The sequence below is a fragment of the Buceros rhinoceros genome, unplaced genomic scaffold (genome assembly GCF_000710305.1).
Source record: "Buceros rhinoceros silvestris isolate BGI_N320 unplaced genomic scaffold, ASM71030v1 scaffold31492, whole genome shotgun sequence".
Lineage (NCBI taxonomy): Eukaryota > Metazoa > Chordata > Aves > Bucerotiformes > Bucerotidae > Buceros > Buceros rhinoceros.
This window is the reverse complement of record NW_010401156.1, coordinates 1-21,905: the sequence shown is the minus strand read 5'-3', so window position 1 is coordinate 21,905 and position 21,905 is coordinate 1. Positions and strand designations below refer to the sequence as shown.

The 21,905-nt window shown below is 36.5% G+C and overlaps 1 protein-coding gene across 1 annotated transcript; it reads right to left on the bottom strand.

Annotated features, from left to right (window-relative positions):
- Nucleotides 1-1,388: 1,388 nt before the first annotated feature.
- On the bottom strand, nucleotides 1,389-21,149 carry TTC13 (tetratricopeptide repeat domain 13; the record flags this gene model as incomplete). Its single annotated transcript, XM_010132184.1, has 13 exons — nucleotides 1,389-1,527; nucleotides 4,219-4,298; nucleotides 6,285-6,363; nucleotides 7,471-7,550; nucleotides 8,262-8,397; nucleotides 9,576-9,685; nucleotides 12,423-12,507; nucleotides 13,949-14,032; nucleotides 18,080-18,172; nucleotides 18,657-18,789; nucleotides 19,129-19,259; nucleotides 20,398-20,554; nucleotides 20,975-21,149. Coding segments are annotated over 13 exons (1,467 nt in total), but the record flags the coding sequence as incomplete, so codon positions are not given.
- Between the last annotated feature and the right edge of the window lie 756 nt (nucleotides 21,150-21,905).

Sequence of the window (21,905 nt, the reverse complement as noted above, 5' to 3'; positions counted from 1 at the left end):
CCCTCCATTCAATAAATCCACCCTGTTTTCAGTCTCACTATTAAGATAGGTCACCTATATCAACATTCTTGATGCTTTGCTGCCTTTCTTTCTTCATAGAAGAGGGGACTGAGATTGCCTGGTGCTGTAGCCAGAGAAAAGCAACAACACCACTGCTATTGGTACGCAGGATGGTTTCTCCCTTGGTAAATTACTTATTCTTTAGCATTTCTCATATTACATGGTTAGGACAGATATTTGCAATTCGCCAACGAAGCTCTAACCTCTGGAAAATTGGAAGCAAGTGAAGTAAAGAGTAGAATATTAGGTAAAAGATGGCAGCAACAGAATCACGGTTTAAACCATCAATATTAAACAAGTTGAAAGCTATATCTAAAATAGAACAGTTTTGTAGATTTTCTGAAACGCTGAATATTTAGGCAGGGGGAAAAGCCAAAAGTTGATCAAAGCCACTGAGGAAAGCAGACATTTGCCCCAGTATTGCCTGCTGTTTCTGAAATCTCCTAACCTGATAAAGAACTCAAGTCACAGAGCTCAAGGTAAAACAAATATAATTCAGGACTCACCAGAAATAATATCATCACTATTATAATCAGAAATTGGTTCATGGTACTGCCCATGTTGTTTGAACTAAATTATCCTTGCCCTAAAGAAAGCCTGCCTTTCCAGAATGCCGCTGGGCCTTCCAACAAAAAACTACCCAAGGAGCCCTAGCTAGCTCTCCCAATATACTGTCAACCCGTTGATAAGTTTTGCCAACCACCACCACCAGTGGGTACTGGGAAGGGGAAACTGATCTCAGAAACACAGCAACTGCACAGGTACTCGCAAAGATCCTAACTCCAAACATGTCATTCATCTGTTTTTGTTTCCAAATGATGTTTTCCTGAAACCCATTCTTTCAAGCTGACATCTGTCTTTCAAGCTGACATCTGTTCCTTCACTGGATTGCATTACATGAAATGCCTGTGTATTTACCAATTACTCAGGCACCTATAGCTCATGAAGTTTTCCACACAGAAGACAGAGGCTTTGAGAAAAAAAAAAAAAACCAAACAAAAGGGTAGTAGTATCATGGTATTTTCCAATGCAGATTACTTTACTCTTTTTTTTAAATAAATTTCACCTGTACTATGTTCAGATCATAACCATGATCAAGTTTCATATCACTCTTCAGTTTGGCCCCTGAACAACTGTATTTCCTGTTAGAGTTTACCTCAACACAAGAAATCAGCTGTTCTACTTTTTTTCTGTTTTAATGTTATTGATCAGATATCCTAGTGATAACTAGTCAAGTAAGTTTACTCTTAAAAAAAACAAAACCAACCCAAACCATTTTGATGGTAATTTCACCTTCAAAATAATTTATGAAGCAATACCTTTTAGCCTTTTATTCGTATAAATTATACAACAACTACAGTTTTTTTTAGACAATGAGATGCATCTGTATTTAGTACTTCAATCATCGTTCTCAGGGTTGGAAAAGTCTCTGATACTGATGGTAGGCTCTTGTAAGATGGTGAAATACTGAAAGAGGAGGAAAAAAAAGAAAATTCATCTTTTGCTGAGTTTTATGATTTACCTGGAAGTTAACACATTAGCTTATACTTCTCTTCATCCCCTTCTCCAACAAATTTGGGACCTGAAGTCAAAAATCTGTTGCTCACAATCAGCTCTTGCTTCTCATGACTCTTCACTCACTATACAGAATGAAAATAATGACTACATAAAAGTCTTTGGAATTGGCAGAAGTTAAAGCAAAATTTTACTGCTTTAAGTTTTCAAGCCTTACTTACCTTACTAGCTATTATTTTTCTACCACAGACAAATTAGCTGCTCAGGTTAATTACCTTCATATTATTACTTCAAGTACTTTGGGCTGTGGTTCTACAGAGATTTTTCTCAGCATCAACTAAAGCCAACTTTAGCATTTTTCCCACTCCAGTTCATTTCTTGCCCATTATACTTCTTTCATCTAAGCCAGCAATACTACTGGTGGGATTATGCTATGAAATTGTCTCGGTTGAAAACAAATTTTGGTTTTGGCAAGATTCGAAATCAAATCAGTTCCCTGATCTGGTTTGCTATGGTTTCCCACGAATTCCAACAGTACAACTGAGAGTCAGAAACACATAGGCAGGGTTAAAATGGCTTAAGCTGACTTTGCTCCCAAGAGAGAAGTTCCCCTTTAGTCAAGATATGTCTTAAAAAAACCCAAACAAACAAAAAACCCAACATGAACAGAGGATTATGAAAGAAGTTGAGTATATAAATTGGGACATTTACAGTAAAAAATTGTGGGAACCAAAAATATTTTATATTTCCAAGACAACCAAGTCACAATATTTGTGCAGACTACTTTCAAGAAAAACCGCAACTTGCTACGATGTAGTTTAAAAATGTCACTCCTCAGTAAATGCTGAATTTGACTGCATGGACATGTAGATTTTTAGCATGACTCTGTCTTCTTACAACCTTTTTCATTTAGGAAGAGATTTTATAGTCTAGTGACATTCACTAGGCTAAGCACCACTAATAATGAAGTTAAACATTAATCAGTGTGAAGATATTCAGCACTAACAGTAGCTGTAGAGTTCCTCAGGGTCTCAGAATAACTCACAGGTTGGACCGGACCTCAGGAAGTCTGTGATCTAACATCCTGCTCAAAGCAAGGTCAACTGGGAAGTCAGACCAGGGTTGTCAGGGCTTTATCCTGTTGGGTCTTAAAAATCTCCAGGGATGGAGATGACACAGCCTCTCTGGGCAGCCCGCTCTGCTGCTTGACTACCATAAGTGCAAAGATAATGCTCAGTCTGAACCTTGTTTCAACTTGTGCACGTTACCTTTTGTCCTCCCAGCAAGCACTGCCTGGCTCCATTTTCTCTATACTCGGAGGTACTGCAGAGGTGTTGCTCGGTCAGAGCCTTCTCTTCTCCAGGCTGAACAAGCCTATCTGACTCCTTTTAAGGCATATGCTCCTGACTGTGACCATTTAACTGAATCTGGTCCACTTTATCGCAGTCTTTACTGCAGCTGCCACCAAACTTGATGCAGTATTCTATCTGTGTTCTGAAGTGCTGAGCACCCCCTAAATCTGATTATCCAGACAGCTTTTTACTCACTTAGCTGTCCAATCACCCAGACTATATTGTGCTATCTTGGTATGACAGTACTGTGCGAGTCCTGGCTGAAGTAAAAATAAACAACATCAATTACTCTCTTTTCATCCCCAGATCTAGTTGTTTCATCACAGAAAGCAATCATACTGGGTCACACAATGTTGGTAAACCTATATTGACTACCTCCGGTCACCTCCTTCATATACCCTGAAATGCTTTCCTAGAGGACTCACTTCACGACTTTCCCAGGGACCAAAGTGAGACTGCCCAGCCTATAATCTCCCTGGGTAGTCCTTCTGACCTTCTCCCTGCCGTCACCAAGAACATCCCTTGATGTGCACAACCTTTCAGAGATTACAGTCAGCCTTGTAAGAACATCGGCCAGTTCTCTCAGCACCCTTTAAATGTCTTGACCCTGACTTGAAGGATACTAAAATTGGTTTTGTCTTTGGCCCAATTTTTAGATTTTGAATGGGGAATAATCAGAAATTGCACCACATTCATAATATTGACAAGGAATTAATGTGTTCAGTATTCAAAAATCAATTCATATGAAAACAAAATTTTAAAGCACTACATAGAAGTCATGCAGTTATAGTAAATAATGTAATTCTGTATATTAAAAACTTCCACCTACTTCGAAAATACTTATTCTCCAGATTAAAATAGCACTAAAAGATACATAAATGACTTTTGATATGTAGTTTGAAGTGATCCATAAGAATGAAAAAAAACTTAACATTTTTCCCTGCTTTATTGACTCAATCACCAGATTTACTAATGATTAAAAAAAAAAATAAAGCAAGTTTGACCACTGGACAAAATGAAGACGATATTAACCCAAATAATTTTCTCAGAGGATAATATTTGCATAAATGAATGTTTAGACCACTAACTACTGTTAGGCTATAAATAAACCATTGTGTTTATAAATTCAAATCTTGTCTTATCAGTTCCTAAATAGTGTTAAAAAAAATATACTGAATTATTAACCAAATTAACAATTTCTAAGTAACCTTTTTTAGAATAGGTTTAAAATTTACATATAAAGCCTTTCACATTTTATTTCCCCACACCACATCTGAACAAAAATATTTACCTTTTTAGGTTCATCCAGCTCCTTGCTATTTTGCTAAAAGCTTCAGATCCTGATGCTGTCATTGCTTCAAAATCAACCAGCTGAAAAGGCATCAAAATAAAAGAGATCTTAAGAAATTGGAGAATTTTAAAATTCTCTAATTTCAGGAAGTTAATCCTCAAATATTCTTAACATATACATTCCACTTCAAAAACATATCCTTCCTTTTGTAAGCAAAATCCCGTTATTTATTTTTTTTTATCTCTTAACAAGATGTTTATACTAATGAGTGCCGGAAAACACTGACTGCCTTCAGCCCTCTATTACGATGTCCAAATAAAATGGGGATATTTCTCATTTCTACATACTGTGTTCTGTAAAATACTGTATCACACACTGGAAGATGTATAATGGACTTTCCAGGCATTCTGTATTACTTTGTTTCATAGTGGGTTTTCAGACAAGTTTGACTACATATAGCCAAGAACTCTATCTGTGCTACTTCATGAGACTTCAGCAGAACGATGTTCTGTCAAAACCATTGGTTCACTAGTACTGAAACATTTAAGCTGACACTTCTGTGGTTCAGTGAATTTCAGCTGAACTCAAGGAAGGGTTCTGAGAACATGCTACCTACATCCTTAGAAGACAGGAGTAAACCTACTAACTAGTCTATGCCTAGTCTAATTTGCCCCTCATCACCAGTTTGGAAGTCAGCATGCATGCCAGGCACTAAAACTCTCTGTGAGTTGGCACACCCCATCACAGCCAATACTGGAAGCTACACTGGCCATGGTTGCTGACTGAACTGACAGACAATAACACGACTCCTGACTACTGGGCATTGTTGCCTTCACAGCAGTCTGATAATGCACGCTGTCACAGGACTGGCACCAGAAATACCCTTTTGAGGAATCTGGAAAAAAAACCCAAAACCACAACAAATCAACAAAAAAAACAACCAAACAACCCAGTTTCATTCAACTGGTGAAAACAATTCCTTCCAGCTAGAGAAAAATAGTTTTGTTCCAATTCAGTCACTCTGTTTCAGGAGAAAACCCTCACATGTAAAAATAAAAAGCTTCCAATAAATCAGAAATCCTGCTTTTTAGTAATCCTGGAACTCTGCTTGCTTGCATAAGATCAGTCAGCAAAATGCATTACCCTATTAAGTCCTAAGAAGATGCATAATTAAATCCACATAAGACTGTTATCTTAGCTAACTCCCACAAGAGGGTGAAAATACCAGCTTACTGCTTACTGAAAAGACAGTTTCCTTGCTTCTAGGCAAGTGCAGTTTGCTCTTAAAAGCTGCCAGGAGTTCATTGTCCTGAAAGGACGAACTTCATTGTTTTCAGGGCTTTCTAAAACAAAAGGGAAAGTTGCTCTTTCTTCAGTTATCCATGCAGGATATTTTCTCCAACAGCTTTGATTCTCACTGGAATTTCACTGATTTTTTTGATGTTAAATTAAAGAGACAGAGATGCTTTCACTCCTTTCATGCTGAAAAGTTAACACAGCTAACAGAACCAATAGCTGAATAAAAACAGGGAAACTCTGTATTGAACAAGAGGATACAACATACAAACTAGTCACTTAAAAACTAGGACTTAATTTAAGCAGGATACAGAGGACAAGGAGAAATCAAGAGACATTGTAAATACATTTCTAGTTATGAAGCCCAAAATGCTCTGGAATACACTGAGAGCAAAGACAGAAAATTTCTGCTGTGTGCCAGGAGAGTCACTAATTCTGCGCAAGTATTCTCAGAACCCTTCTTAAAGCAAGCTAGAAAGAGCAGCACAGCACACTAGAAATGCTTCAGTTACAACTACGAAATTACGGTGGAACACAAACTGCTACAATCTGACTAACCAGAATTACTGCACATACTATCTCTAAATCTTACCTGCTGTCGGGACAGCAATGAAATTTTCGCAGCTCTCTCAGGCTGCAAGACACCATAGTAGGCAGCTAAGCTATCTCCAGAAAATGAGTGCAAATTCTGTTATTTCTTACAGCTCTTTCCTTACATTTAGAATTTTCCTTCCTTCATCAAGGCTGAAACAGTGTATATGGATACTTGCCTTTCCTTTAGGGATCTTTCCTGATACTTCTTTTCCACTTGCCATTAGTGCTCCCATGATCACTGAATAAGCTATTACACTAACAAAAACAAAAATCAAATAAATGAAGTATAGTAAAAGTACAGTCTTTCCATAATGCTACTTTAGACTACAAACGAAAGAGAACACAGTACTGTTTCATAGAAGGCTAGTAAAAATTACTGTGCTAGTTACTTCATATTGGAAATAAAAACAAGAATCAAATACTTAAAAAGTGAAATCACTGTTACTTTCCAACACCACGGGAATGAAGTTATGACCCTATGGAGTTTAACTGCTGAAGAGTACTGTTTCTACAGTAGTCAGAATCATAATTTCAGACTTACGAGTTCTTAAGGCTCCACAGAGCTCAAAACAAAGCAAACCCTTCTTGCCAATAAACTCAGCTGTAGCCCAGAAGAGTTTATGAGCTCTGCTGCAAGAGAGCCAGAGGCACTGTAAAGCTGTTCAGTTACTTAACCTTTATTATAAATTTAACTTTATTTTAATTGTAAAACTCAAGACATAATTTCTGTTAATTTTTACATTCAGTGAGATAAAGACAAAGTCTGATTATAAAATGGAGACTTAGGATTTTTTAAATTTTATTTTCTACTGAACTGTTTTTAAAAATAAGCTGAAAGATCTTAAGCATTTTATGGAACAGAGATTCATAATAGTTTTAACAGGTAGTCAGATTTGAATTAAACTAGAATTTCAGTTGAAGAGATCTGCAACTCATGGGACTTTACCAAAATAAGTTATCTCAAAGTATATTTTGTCTTAAAAATGTGATTTGGTAAAGCTTCTTAAGTGAAATTACAGTGGTGTAACATAATATGGATTAGGAATCCAAGAATTACAATTTAAAAATTACACTTTTCTATCTGTGAATTTAAGTCTATAAATACAGCCTACTCATCATTTTAAATATATATGCAGCTATCAATAGTTACCATCAGCAATTAGTACTGTTTTAAAAGCTAGTTTGTAAGTCAATACCCATCATCATGGCAGCACAGAATGAGAGACTGCAGGACACACAGCTCAATCCAAAGCTTTTTAATCTTTTTCTTATATTTAAAAAAATAAATTAAGATAGTGCAAACACGTGGATATCTTACAGCATGCATCCAAGAAAACAGACATGATAAAGACAATCACTAACCTAGATCCTCTTGAGAGTGGCATTAAATTATAGAAGTAATAAACTAATGACAGAATCAAGTTGCAAACAGCATCTACTTCCTAAGCAAGAGGGGAAAAAAAAAAGTGAATTAAAGATAATTTAACAGCCAGGTAATACCAGATAAAGGAACACATATTAGAAAGTCTAATAGTACTGTGATTATTTTTTTTTAAAGAATGATTTCAAATGTGAAAAATGTCAAGCTGAGAAGTTGAAGTCTGATTAACAGATGTTTAAGCAAATTATTTTATTATACCTTCAAAATTCAGATGAAACAGTTCACCTACACTATATTAAAGGATGAAAAATGGAAAGCACAAGTCAGTTGTAGTCACGTTCTCATAGAAATACAAATCAACACAAACACAGTTCTAGTACTTCTCATAAATATGTGTTACTTCCCATCTTACATGTAGCCACCATGAACCAGATCCTAAGCAGCGTGTCTAAGGATGATAAAACAGTTAACATAGACCCATAAGAAAAATAAAGAAAATAAAGGAGGAAGAGGAAAAAAAAAAAAAGGAACATGCTGTGATATTGAGACCTTGTCTGGACTCTATTACAGCAGCAAAGCACAGCAAATTTTAAAGTAAGAGACAGAAATATAGCCACTTCTTATGGTATTTGTTACAACTAGACTTAAACAAGCAGTCAGTTTTATTAAGAACTGTCAAAAATTATTAGAATAGTGACTGGTAAACAGAAGGCACAGAAACCATAATATAAGCTTATCAAGGAATTAATAATTTCCATTAAAATATCCTTACCCCCATCTCTGCAGATAGAATGAGAACTTTTCCTTTAGCTGTTAGATCCTTATATAGTGCATCTATTTCTGCATGATACAGCTGTGTTCTCTCTTCTGTTGTCTGAGTTTCTACAGAAAATAGTATGTTTCCCACTCTATCAAGCAGATGAAACAAAAAAGGAGGTAAGAAATTTTTTCAACAGAGCTTGATGCATAATCTAATATCCTGGGTAAGCTGCAAGACAAGCATTAGCGTTACACTTGAAGTGTAGGTAAAAAATAAGAAATATGATATTTTAGAATGTCTTCATGGGCTTGAGATTGTTGTATAGAATGTAAACTGCAGTTTTCTTAACTTTTAAACTATCAAAATGGAATTGTTTTGAAATAAAAGCAGAGTTACAAACAAGGGATCAACACACACCAACTGATGCAGAACAAAGTTTGTGCAGTACAAAATTAGACTGTTTTACTGACATCAAAATAGGTTACCCAAAACAGTTAGGCCATATATTTAATGCCATTTCACTATATATAGGCATATGATTAGAATGTAAAATTAAAACCCAAGAGACAGTTTAACATTTTAGAAGAGAAGTTTAGCTTCCATGCCACTCACTGGAAGCACACAGGTTTTGGGAAAAATTCCAATGCATAGAATTTTATACACCAAAAGCCAAAGTTTTTAGTTAGAAGTAGGACAGAGCTTCTGAGCTCATTCTTCAAGAAGACATGGACCCAGTATCCATAAAGTGAGACATTTACTACCTCACCCAAAGAGTGGCCCACAGACTCCTGATTGTATCCTCATACATCCAGGTACTACCTACACCGGTGTTTGCAGATAGAAGGGCTTCAAATGTCTCAAAAATAAATATAAAAAAAGGCCAAAAATCCGAATAGAGTCTCTTCCAATCTTGGATCACAGAAATTTCCATTCCATTCAGGACCTTTCAGTCACCATAACAGACAAGATCTCACAACAATAAATGTATTTTGATGTGTATAAAGACTGAGATTTTTGAGATATTCCCCCTTTGTGCATTTTATAGTTTAAGATGAATAATAAGGTCTCTCCTCACTTTTGTGCTAGATATTATAGAGAATTGTCTCAACTAGGCCTACTCCATCAATGTTATCCATAATCCTTCTTTGTTAGGGAACACAACAGGAACAGGAGTCCTCAAATGAACACATTTTTTAGTTTTTTTTACAAAAATGCTACTACTGAAAACCAAAACCCACTTTATGCAAATAGAAATGGCATTTGAGAAGATTGCTAGTACTTGATCGTTACTTAATGTACCTGAACCATTAGAAATAGCAAACATACTTATCTCCTGTTATTGTAATTGTGAATCCATCGTATTCTTTCCCTTGATCCTTGAGGCTGGGGACCTTTGTGTTCACAGTAAATCCGTCTCTTGTTTTACTGTTAAACTGCTTCCAAAAGAAGAAAAAAGAAAGTAATATTAGAATGAACAGAGACATAACTGCCTAGCTATTGTTCTGAAACACCTGAAATACACTGAACAGAAATGAAAATGGACAAACCGAGGGAACAGGGCGAAGAGTTACTGTCAGCTACATTATTTAAATTATCCTTTATCTCCTACTGAGTAGAAATCTTAAATACTGAATGAGGCATACTGACATTCAGCTTTATAGGAAATATAAAGCAGCACTGTTTATGAAAAGCAACTGTACAAAGCAGTTTGAGTTGTACAGATATCTCCTTGTTGCATGTTGATAGTAACCTTTTGGGGTAACAATGTAAATGCAAAAGCAGGAATTTGAGAGCCTGTTTCATGTTTACACTAAGAAGTAGCTTCATTAGCTTAAGTGGGGATTCCAGAACACAGCTCACAGCAACCATTGCTTAGAAAAAAATACCACAAAGTTTAAGAGCTTTACAAAGCCACATTATCTAAGGGTAACGCTGTAGCCAGAGTTGTCATCATCATCATCATGGCTTGGCTTCACGAACGAAGATCCCCACGCTCACTGCAAGCGATGAGTGCACCCTCCGGGCCTGTGCGGTGGATTTTTTAGGTGAGGTGCAGCGTGCGCGGAACTGGCTCCACCCTTTACACCTGAGGTTCATCTGCCAGGGCCTAGCGAGCTTGGACAGTGACAGCGAAGTCCTCGGGTCGTAGGTTCGGTTAGAGTGTCCTTCTCTTAGATGATGGATGCCTTATAAGGCTAAACGAGCTCCATCTGCCCGGGTTTGGAGTCAGAGTTGTCCTTCTCCTAGGATGGCTGCCCGAAGGCTAGTGAGCCCATCCTGCCCCTGGACACACTTTGTCTGACCCTTCAGTTGAGACTTGTCTGGCTTGGGAGACCCTACCGGAGGCACATGCCACCACCAGCACAGCTCTCAACCTCACAAGGGCACGCAAGCCCCTTCCCCATGGCAAGGGGGTGCCCGTGAAAGAGTCGCTGCTCTGCCTCCGGACATCACAGACCCGGGCACGGGGCGGCCGGGGCCTGCCAAGAACGGAAGTCCTGGAGGTTAGCCAGAGTTGTATAAACCAGGCAAAACTCTAAGTAAAGACGATAGCGCAGCTTCTGACGTACAACATTCCCCAGCTACCCGAATAACCAAACTACATCAATATTAGCAGACATTCATTTTATATAAGCACTATTAATGACTGTTATGCAATAGCATTGAGTGAATTACTCAGGCAATTATTTTATCACAGAACTTGTGATCCAGAATGTTTTGTTTAGAGAGAATCTGCATTTATTTCAGAGAAATAAATCTAAAAGCCTCTAGTAAGAGACAGCGTTCCACTTCGACACACTTTGGAATGGGATACAGAAGATTCATACCTGAGTATGAACTGAGTATAGTTCATCACGTTTATACATTTTCATTCTCTTGAAGTAACCTATGTTTTTAAGTCCATTAATAGCATTTTTTCCAGCCTACTATTCAACAGGAGCTATACTAGATGCTCTATGGGGGCTCTATTTGCACGTTTGTGTGTGGGAACACTTAATTATCTATCCACTCCAACATCCACTTCTTCATCATAAGTTTTTGTTTACATTCAGTTAGTATCCACTTGGATCCATCTTTCAAGGCTAAGAACAAGTCAGTAATATAAAAAGGACCTCCAAAACTATGGTATGTTCTTTGAAGACATTTTTAATAGTAACATACATTTTTAAAATACAGAAAAATTCAGTGCTTGAGCGATTTAGCTTCTGTAAAGATACAGTAGTGCACAAGTGAGCAAGCACTACTACTGTGAACATATCCAAATCCAGTCTATCAGTAGTAGCAGCAACGTATCTTCAGAGAGCCCTGTTCTATGGCAATCCATCAGCTTTGCTTAGATACGAAAATGCAATGTGGACACACCCAATACAAAAGTCAGTTTGTCTCTGTTTAGAATGACTGTTTCTTCCCAAATTTTATACTATTCTAAATAAAATCCTGTCCAATCCTTTAAAAAGAAATACTTCGTAACAGTGTTTCCCCAAACCCAAGTACTTGCATACTGCTCATCCCAGAATAATTTGAGGGAGTGGGGGGAAAACATTTTAATTAAATCCAGCTCAAGCCTGGAATATAAGTCATTTTGCATGTCATAAACCCCAAGCCTTTCTACAAGACCACCACCATCAAGAAGAAAACCTGCAGGTTTCCCCGCTCCTTTATTGACAGTCTTCCAAACACAAGAATGTAAACCATTTCAGATTAGCTATCAGTCACAAAGGCAAGTACTCCTCCCATTTCCCTGTCAGCCTCACCACATACTGACCTGCACCAATAAACCTAAGGTAAAAAGAGCTTCCAGGTTCCTCATCTTTCAGACACACACCTTCAACTTTTTTCCTTCATACTATACAGGCATACTGCAAGCCCTTTATTGGGTATCTGACCACAAACTCTCCTGGATGATAAGGCTGGCTTCAAAGGATTACATTCAACATGTTGTTTTCCCACCATTTCTTTACCAATTTGCAGTTAGGCCAAGCCTTTCAAATACATAACACACGTCTGTAAATACCAAAGGGACGGTCAATACCCTACATATGCAGGTTTAAGTTAGTGTTTCCCATTATTCATTTTAAGCTTATACACAATGGTTACATTCTGAGGAACCGGGTATCTCCCAGAATAAGTTTTACTACACTTATCATAGTCTGAAAATTTTCTTTAATTTACCTTCATTATGGGAAGAAGATCTTCTACTTTATGTACCTTTTCCAAAGCTTCTCGAACCTCTAATAGTCCTTTTGGATTATTAGCACTGGAAAAAAAAATAAACATGGAATCATAATGGTTGAACACATGTAGCATTTCTGGAACTCCATCTAGCTTTAACCTGATTAGCCATTGTGGAATAAATTATTGAAAGTTATGTCATCTCTGAAAATTAGTTTCTTCGTATTTGGCCACAAGCTCTCCTACTCTTGAAAATGCAATTTTCTCCTATACCAGAGCTCAGCTTATTTTTTGGAGATTTAAACCTCAACTTCAAACTTGAGGTTTATCTTACTCATTTGCTTTTGGCCACTAAACCATTGAACAGTGTTTGCATGCATGCATGTGGTCAGGGGGTTGTTGATGAACAAAGATGGAAGAATAAAGTTAATCTTAGAAATATTCTTCTCAAAATGCCTCTGTGTAAGCTCAAAGGTATGTAAAATAATACAGATGCAGGCACACCTGGACAAACCACAAGGAAACCTACTGAACTAATGCTCTAATGTTTATCAACTACTGTACCTGGATTTTAAGAACAGAATTATTTTAAAAATCACAGCACAGATTGCTCTGGTCTAAGGTCAAATGCTGCTGGCTCACTCTGAACAAACTTTCTCCCAACAGAAGATAGACTTCTCAGTTACTACAGAACTTACGTATCTTCAACAATTATCACAAATCTTCTAAAACTTAAATGTTTTCAACTGATTTTCTGCACTTTCGTTTTTTGATACTTAAGTAGCATAATGAGATTGAAAAACAGAACACAGTATTTAATATAAGTTAGCAGGCCAAAAAAAATTGGAGGATTTAAAGGTAAACAGTTTCTTAAATTCTAATGTTGTCAGAATGCTGTTGCCACAAATGGGGAAGATGCTTTACTCAAACTGATCGAAGTTTGAAACAGATGCCAACATCAATCTTCAAGCTATCTTTAGTCACATTCTTTCATTCAAGATTCTACAACTGTCTTCTGTTCCAGCAGAAAGTCTACCAACCCATCTACGTAACAGGTAGTAAAGGTTCTCTGCTCCTTTAACTCTATTTGTCAAACACCAGTTTCAATTAAAATTAACTTTCATATCTTCTTGTATCTTTTTCCTCACTCCTATTATTTAATCTCAATATTCAGAGATACTGTGCTCTATACTACCAGGAGGACATTCAACATCTTTAATAAATCCTATTTTAGAAAGAATTGAGACCCACTCATGCCAAAACTGTGGGTACAAATTCAACATCATTATTAGTTTCTAGGTATACTGTAATTCACAATGTTTTTTTCCTAAAAGTTTCTTTATCTGGGAATGAATAGGATTTTGCATTTCCAATTAGAAATAAGATAATAACAGATACTACAAAAACCAGAATTTACTAAAATTAAGAAAACATCTCTCAGACTTTATAAAATAAATATTATATAAATATCAAATCAGTATTACCAGGGGAGTGAAGCAGGGAAAAAAAACATAGCAGTAATTTACCCGTGATAGACAAGGATCCTATCTTTGATAAAATGAAGAATTTTCTCAAAATATTCCAGGTACCGCATGTTAATAACCTGTCCCCTATGAAGAAAAGATAAGAGTTTTTTAAAGTCTTATTTTTCAACCCAACATCCCAGGGCTAAGACACAAATATTACTCATTAATATTTGACAGAACTTTAGCCACAGACGCTTTGTAAATTAGAGAACTAGAGGTTTCTCTGAAATGGTGAATTGTCCATCCCCCATTCTGAATACAGATTCCATAGTGAACTTGCAAAAGCTCATATATCATTAGTAGTGTTGTTTTCTGACTTCGTGCATAGTTCTCCATTTTCAGTGTGCCCATGCCCAGTAAATCTTATCTATACAATAATTAACAGTTTGTACAAGGATAATTTAGAGTTATTTACACCTATAGGTATTTCAGAACCAGGAAAGAATTCTCAATCTGTACTTTGATTTACTTTGAGAACCAACTCTCTCCAGTTTACATATCTGCCAATACACGTGCTGATCTGAGCTGACAGTTCACATGCATTTTTCTTTATTCACCTACGTTCCTCTACAGATTTGCTTTGACTCCTATCAGTTACAAGTAGTAGTTGTTAAACAAAACCATCAAAAGACTGTTGTTTTTTCCCATGGGCTGCTAATGAAAAAAAAAATTTGTAGAAACCTGCTAGGATTATAACCACTCTGAGAGGAAAAATTACATACCATTATTGCATTTGTAGGAGTCCTTCCTCTTCTCCCAGTCTACAAAACAAGATTTTATAAAGCAAACGTTATCGCTCTCTGAGGAAGCAAAACCACTGTCAATCACAGGAAGCTGTGTACACCTAGCTTTCTTCCCCACTCTAAGTGATTTTTGGCAGCTTAATTTCTGTCTAATTTCTGACTCACAGTCTCACACTTTAGTAGGCCTAGTCTCAGAATAATGGCAGAATCAGTCTTTAAAAACTGAATAGAATTAGAACACATATACATATCTGCACATAGGAAAGGGAGGCAGGGAAAGCAGAAGGATGAAGACAAATCTATATACATAATTTGCCCTTGTTGTACGTCCCATCATTTTCCATCTGTATTAAAAAAATATCTGTACAACAGGCAGAAGCACATCAGTATAAGGACCTGGATCTTCCTTGGAAATCTTGGAAAACACATCCAAACCATACCTATGATTCTGTAAGGCCATCTAGAATAAAAGATGGTGGGTGGTCAGAAGTACTTTGTGTCTATTTCCACTCTTTCTCCTTGTTTAATAAGCACTGCCACCAAGAATTCAAAAGTAGCAGACCAGAGAGTGTCTTCCTTGTTTTTGTAAGAATATTGAGTATATCATTAATGTTTACCTGATTCCAAATCTTTGTCTTGCCTATGAAATTAACTTAAGCTTTCAAAAACATTTTCCCTGCTTTAAATGAAAGTTGGTAGCTTTGATCATTTAAGGCAGAAAGGAGATAAGCCACAGTCACACTTGTCTATAGACTCATGAAGAAGTGTGACAGCCAATATACTTGCACCTTGAGAATGTTCAGATCTGGAAGCCTATCAAACATTGTGTTTGCAAGATGTTTCTCATACATCTTTAACAAAAGGTCCCAAATTGACTCAAAGCAAACAAAAGAAGTTTTTGTTTTCTGACACTCTCCAAACACGTTGCCAGTCTGGAATGAATGTTTAATTCAGCAGTCACTGAATGCTAGTGCCTCCATGCCAAGACTCATTTGACAGGAATCACTGAACAATAATGGACTTTAAATGCAAAGAATTCCATGTAAAGAAAAAGATTATGCTAACAGATATCTAATCCAAAAATTTTTTTTTTACTGGTGTACAATTTAAACCAAATAAAACCTCAGCTTCTATCTTTTTAATAACCATGAAGGCTGCCTTTTCTCAGCCTCAATAATCTCCTGTCACACCTGGTTTTCAGGTAGCCATGCTATAGAAAGAATTCAGCCTTAGTTATACAGTTACAAGAACAACTTTCAAACGTTAACCCAAATATAAAACAATGTATGTCTTCCTGAAAAATAGTCAAAAGACCATAAAGTGATCTCAATTATCAACAAAATGTGTTATCTCTGTGGCCTGTTAGTATCTTCAGTCGGCAGCCATTTTACAGTTGAGTAGTGCAAGAAGGAGATTATACAGATATGTGTAAATCCATCAAGAGCAAAATGCCATTTAGAAGTCATAATGGACTTAAACATGCTTTAGAAGTAAAATAAAATGAATTTAAAAAACTATTACCATTTAATATAAAAATTAATATATTAATTTATTTCACCCTTTACCTCATGTGAAATCATTAGGACAGAATCCAAAAGCAGAAGAAAATCACTACAGAAGCTGGCCAATGAAAGCAGCTATTACTTGAGATGCAGAATGATCAAACAAGTACAGGTTTCCAGAATCAAAAGGGATGCAATCACCATCCAGTACTAAAGTATGATCAACTCCTACGGCAGTGTTATTTAGGCTGCTTGAAATCTATTGTTCCTTTCACAAAAGTGTCAAATCAATTAATTTTCAGAGAACCACTACCTAGCTATCAAAAAAGCATGACCAAAATGCTGATGAGATCCTCAAAAGTCAAGCCTGAGTCAAATCCAAGAGGTTAGAATTAGATTCACTGTGGGCCTACTGTTCTGATTGTTCAAGAAGTTTATTTTCAGATTTCTGTGAAATCACCAAATAGCTGGAACAGTGAATCATGAGTTTTGCTAGCATCCTCTGATGAGAGGAAAACAAGTAAAGTATTTTGGCCAGTGAAAAACAGAGTTGCTGACACAGAGATCCTGTACAGATCCCGGGACACATTTCTGTAGGCTGTGTTGAATGCTATTTTCAGCCTGGTAATCAAGTGTTGTTATACAAATGCCCTTCCGCCAGCATAGACCACCTCAAAACGAAGCTTTTACTCTTCCATTTAAAATAAAATCAGGAAGAAATGGATGAAGTATGGAACACATCCCTGTCTCAAAGTAGATGCTTATGGTTTCTTCTCCATCATGTGTGTAAGAAGAGAAATGCAGCGACAGCAAAGACAGCAGAGCTTGAAATCCAAATGTTAACGCTTTGCTTGAGAGACGACAGAAGCCTGAGCATAAGACTGTAGGAGAAGCAGCACATCCTGCAAGGCAACTACTGATCTGCACTGGAGTTTAACAGTGCATTGTAACCACTCCCTAAAGCGAAGCAGAGGCTGCTAGGGTCCATTCTGTAAAGTGGAAGGAAGACCTCGGACAAATTCTTACTAGCCTCTGTAAGCGAACATTAGAATATCACTGGTTTTCTCTACCTGAAATAATTCTTGAGAACACTTTGCGCTTCCCTTGTCCTTTTTCCATATAGCTTCTCAGAAAAGAAATAAATAGATCTAAAATCAGAATGACAGATCCCCATACACATGGGGGAAAAAAAAGGAAGATGAAACCTGGCTACATATTTACTTACACAATCACGCTCTGCTCCTGTGATTGACAGTGATGTTGCCACATTGAGTCCCTCAGACTTCTACCACTTCATAGCAGGTAGCACTGTCATGACTACAATACTGAGTCTTGCAGCATGGGAGAAGATGGAACGTACAACAGTGGTTGAATCTTTTAAATTTTGCCTTTGTGTGAAAGTGCAACTGCACCTTTTCATGGGATACTTATTTTGTCATTTTTGCTTTACTTTTGCCTGTTTTGAAGACAACTAAAAGAAAAGCATTTTTCCTCTCTATTGTAAACAGGTATTGAAGCTAATAGAACACCATTGTTTCATTACTGCTGCCACCACCTTTGAGAAGCAGCATTTGCAAAAATAACAGCTGTGATGAACTTTACCTCAAATGTAAAAATTTTTTATTTGGGAATTAAAGAGAGTATGTAAAAAACTCACATAACTCAGTTATATGATCAAAATTCAGGAAAAAGAGGAAGTGTCACGAGGGAAAATTTGAGATGCACAAACCCCAAGCATTCCATTAGAAAATATAAAAGAAATATTAAGGCAAAACACTAAGCACATGTACATTCAATACTGTAATATGCTGTTTCATGAATGGTTGGTAAGTTTTGGTACAATCCCTCAGTGTGTGTGGGAAGGCTGTCTGGTAAAACTCTCATACCTGATCAAGTTAATGTGATTATTGAAACCTCTGCTAAGGCTTCGGGCAGGCATTTGGTCCAACCAAAGCACAGGCTGATCAGGATCAGCTATCCTGCAAAGACAAAGGACGTTAATATTGGCACACGTTTCACTCCGTGGAATACTTTTGAGCTTTGTTCACCTACAGAATAGTTTTAGACAAAAGCTAGAATTCAGAGATCACAAAGAAGAACTTTTTATTGAAATGCATGTATGATTTTCTTCAGAAAAAAACCCAACTCATAAGCATTTTATGTTGCTGGAGTTTGAAACCGTTAGTTGTTAACCTAAGCTGCAATGTATCCTGTAGTCTTTCACAGCTTTGCCTCAACCAGAAATGCTATCCCCCCTCTTCTAAAAAGAGAAGAAAAATGGAGTATTTTCAGAAGTGCCCTCCTTGTACCTAAACCATCCTTCTCTTTTTTCAGAACACTTTCTAGTTACAGAGTGGTAGCAAGTGTTCATTTTCTATTCTGTGACTTCGGTCCTCTGGTTAACTGAACCATGCATCATTATTACAACCAATGCAAGGATTGTGCTCTCTCTTTTACCATTACCTTCGCCACTTCACAGCAATGTCAAACATATCTCTCCACTGCATCAGTCTGGTTTTCCCATTCATCCTAACTTTCGAATTTGCCCAAGTCCGCTGCACAGCTTGCATTACTTCTAGCGTGGCCAGTCCCATTGCTGGGGGTGGGACACGAGGAAAGCGGGACAAACAACAACAGAAACAGAAAACCAATTAGAGCCAAACACTCCTTTTTGTACAGATAGGAAAATTAAAGCAGCAAAGTGATGTATTTACAGAAAAAGAATTGCAACATCAATAAAATCTGGGAGATCATGATTTCCAGTCCACAGTTAGATCAAGAAACTGCTGACATAATGATTACTCTAAATAACTACTCTGATTTGAAAGAAACAGAGAATAAAAATAATCTGCAGACAGCAAAGTTATAGCAGTAAATTATCACCACATGGAATATTTTTTCCCCCACTCAAATTTACCAAGATCTTTCAGTATACCTCTGTGTATTCTTTTATTTGGAAGAAATCCTGGTGTCTCATACTGCATCATGGAACCCAGATGATCAGCTACACACACAAGTTCTTGCACATCAGGCTTATAGCTTTCAAAATTCTGAAATAACACATCTCTTACAGAGGAGAAAAAACACACATCAGACACAACTAGGCAAAAACCCCCCAAAACCCTGAAAGTTGTAAAATAGAATTGTTCATCTGACAATCAATACCATTTGTGTGTGAAATACTTAAAAGCAGTATAAAGAACACTCACTCCTCCTCCCTTCCCACTGAACACACACAGTACAAGGCAGTTAAACTTGGTATCTCAAAAGAAATCCTGGTCTTACTGAATTCAATGGCAAATCTTATTACTGTCACAACCAGTATTTCACCTTCAGACTTGCTCATAATAAGTGATACTAAATAAAGTTCACAGATAATACATTATCCTTTAATGTTGCACTCACCCTGAGGAACTTTAACATGAAGAAAGAAAAGAATATGTACAGAAACTGAAAGCCTTATTCCGTAACTTCTCCTGTAATTCTGCAAAATCTTGTGCTAAAAAGGTGGATTCTATTCCACATACACAAAAGCCAGTAATTTTGAACTCAGCAACTTTTTACATGAAGTAAATACATGAAAACATATCTAGAAACCAGTTTACAGCAAAAGAAATAGCTATATTTCCATCAGCTACACATTTTTGAAGCCTATTCTAATAAATCCCCTGCTTTGTTGACTGAAATCACCCTCCTCCTAAAATACGTGTTATCTAAATTACCCCAGAGAATATTTTTTCTCAGTGAAACCCAGCTGCCATTAAAAAAATCTACTGCATATGTAGGAAATTACACCTACAACAAAACAAAAACTTATCACACAAGAAACTGTAGCAAGGGTGCTACATAATGCTACACTGAGTTCTCAAACTTATAAACACCTTATCATTAATTGCAAGAAAAAAAATAGAATAGTTAATCGGTAAGGCCATAGAATATGTAACATTGTGTGAATATTATTGATTATGTGAAGACAGAAGTGAAGAAAATCATCCTACATGTCGTCCTCCTTCTTTTATAAGCTAAACCAGCCCCTATGATTTTGAGAAGGATTTTCACATTCAGTGGAATTCCGCTTTCATATAGTATTAAACACGAATGCTGCTATAATGCCTTGGAATAGCACTTTAAAAAGTAAAACCAAAAACAAGAAAAAACCACAACCATTTTTGGAGTAGTCTTTAAAACAAAAAAAATTACCTACTTTATATGTGGCTGTAACCCTGGCTGTTCTTCATAATTTTCTATAAGAAAAGGAAGATTTTTGGCCCAGTGGTCCTTGAAATTTCCAGGAAGATCTATATCAATATTATACTCTGTAAGAGGGGTATCCAAATGTGCATGCAAGTATCTAGAATACTCTGGAGGAAATAAATAAAATTAAATACTGTTTGCATAATCAGCCTACTTATGCAATTAAATAAAAATGAAAAACAGATTATACATTTGTCACTTAACCAACATGACTTTAATGAGTCATTACTCTTAGATAATTAATTCTGCTATTAGCTAATTTCCAAGGCAGAAATAAGTCTATTTCAACTAAATATCACAACACTCTTTACCATTATACAGAAATGTATATCTCATTTTTGGCTCTAGATTTTAATTGTATGAACAAACAAGAATCAGTGTACACTATTTTTAAACAGGTAGACCCAACAGTGCTCATAAGACGCCAGTTTCTTTAAAATGGCCATTAACTACAAACATGCATGTACTTTTAGGGTTCTCAAAGGATTTAAGAAAACTTTAAAAAAGGAGAAACAGTTCCAGCTTACCTCGGAGGTATTTCACTTTCAGATATTCTGGGCTGGCCTTCTGACCTGGTAGAGGATCATTCAACATAACTTTAGTTTGAGCTTTTATGCCTTCATAAAACTGTCCCATTGCAACATGGCTAAGACCTTTCATGTACTGGCATACTTCATTGTATGGTTCTAGCTGTAGACATCTCTAGGAGATTAAAGGAACAAAGCATTCATAAATCAAGAGAGAGAATGAGTATCTTCAAATAAACCAATCTGTTTTGCCAGCAGACTGCATGAAAAGATTTACTGATTATTAAGATCCACTTCCATCACAATTTCATTTCAAATTATGCTGAGCAAATGTAGGAAAAAAAATATTTTCGGCTTAATTTAAGGGGAGGAAAAAAAAATCCTGCCAGTGCAAGTATGTTTTTAATCACACTTTAACTGTTATGAAACAATTTGCTATACTGATATTAGCACTACAAAAGCTTCAACATGAGTTTAATAAAATTGATGAAACATACAACAATATTAGTAACAAGTCATTTCTGGCTATATCAACATATATATCATGCCATTTCTTCCATCCATATCTTCACTAGTTCATGCATTATGTTGGTCAGCATATGGTAACTATATGTTAAACACACAGAAAATTAATTCAAAACTTCGTGCTCTAATTCTTCTAGCAATTACATGTCTTTAGAAAATCATCTCCATCTTAGAAGTTGAAAAACATTTTCAAATACACCAGTATCTACAAATTGTGTTCTAGAAAGTAAGTAATAATGCAAACAAACAGTTCCCTCGGATTAAGCACATACTTGTTCAGAAAAGGATGTAATCATTTCTACATCTTATTTCATTTCAAAAGCATTATTTCATATGCTTTTATTGTTCTGCATACAGAGTGAGGCCATTATTTAATGCCTGTTCCGGTTTGGGCTAGACTTCCTTG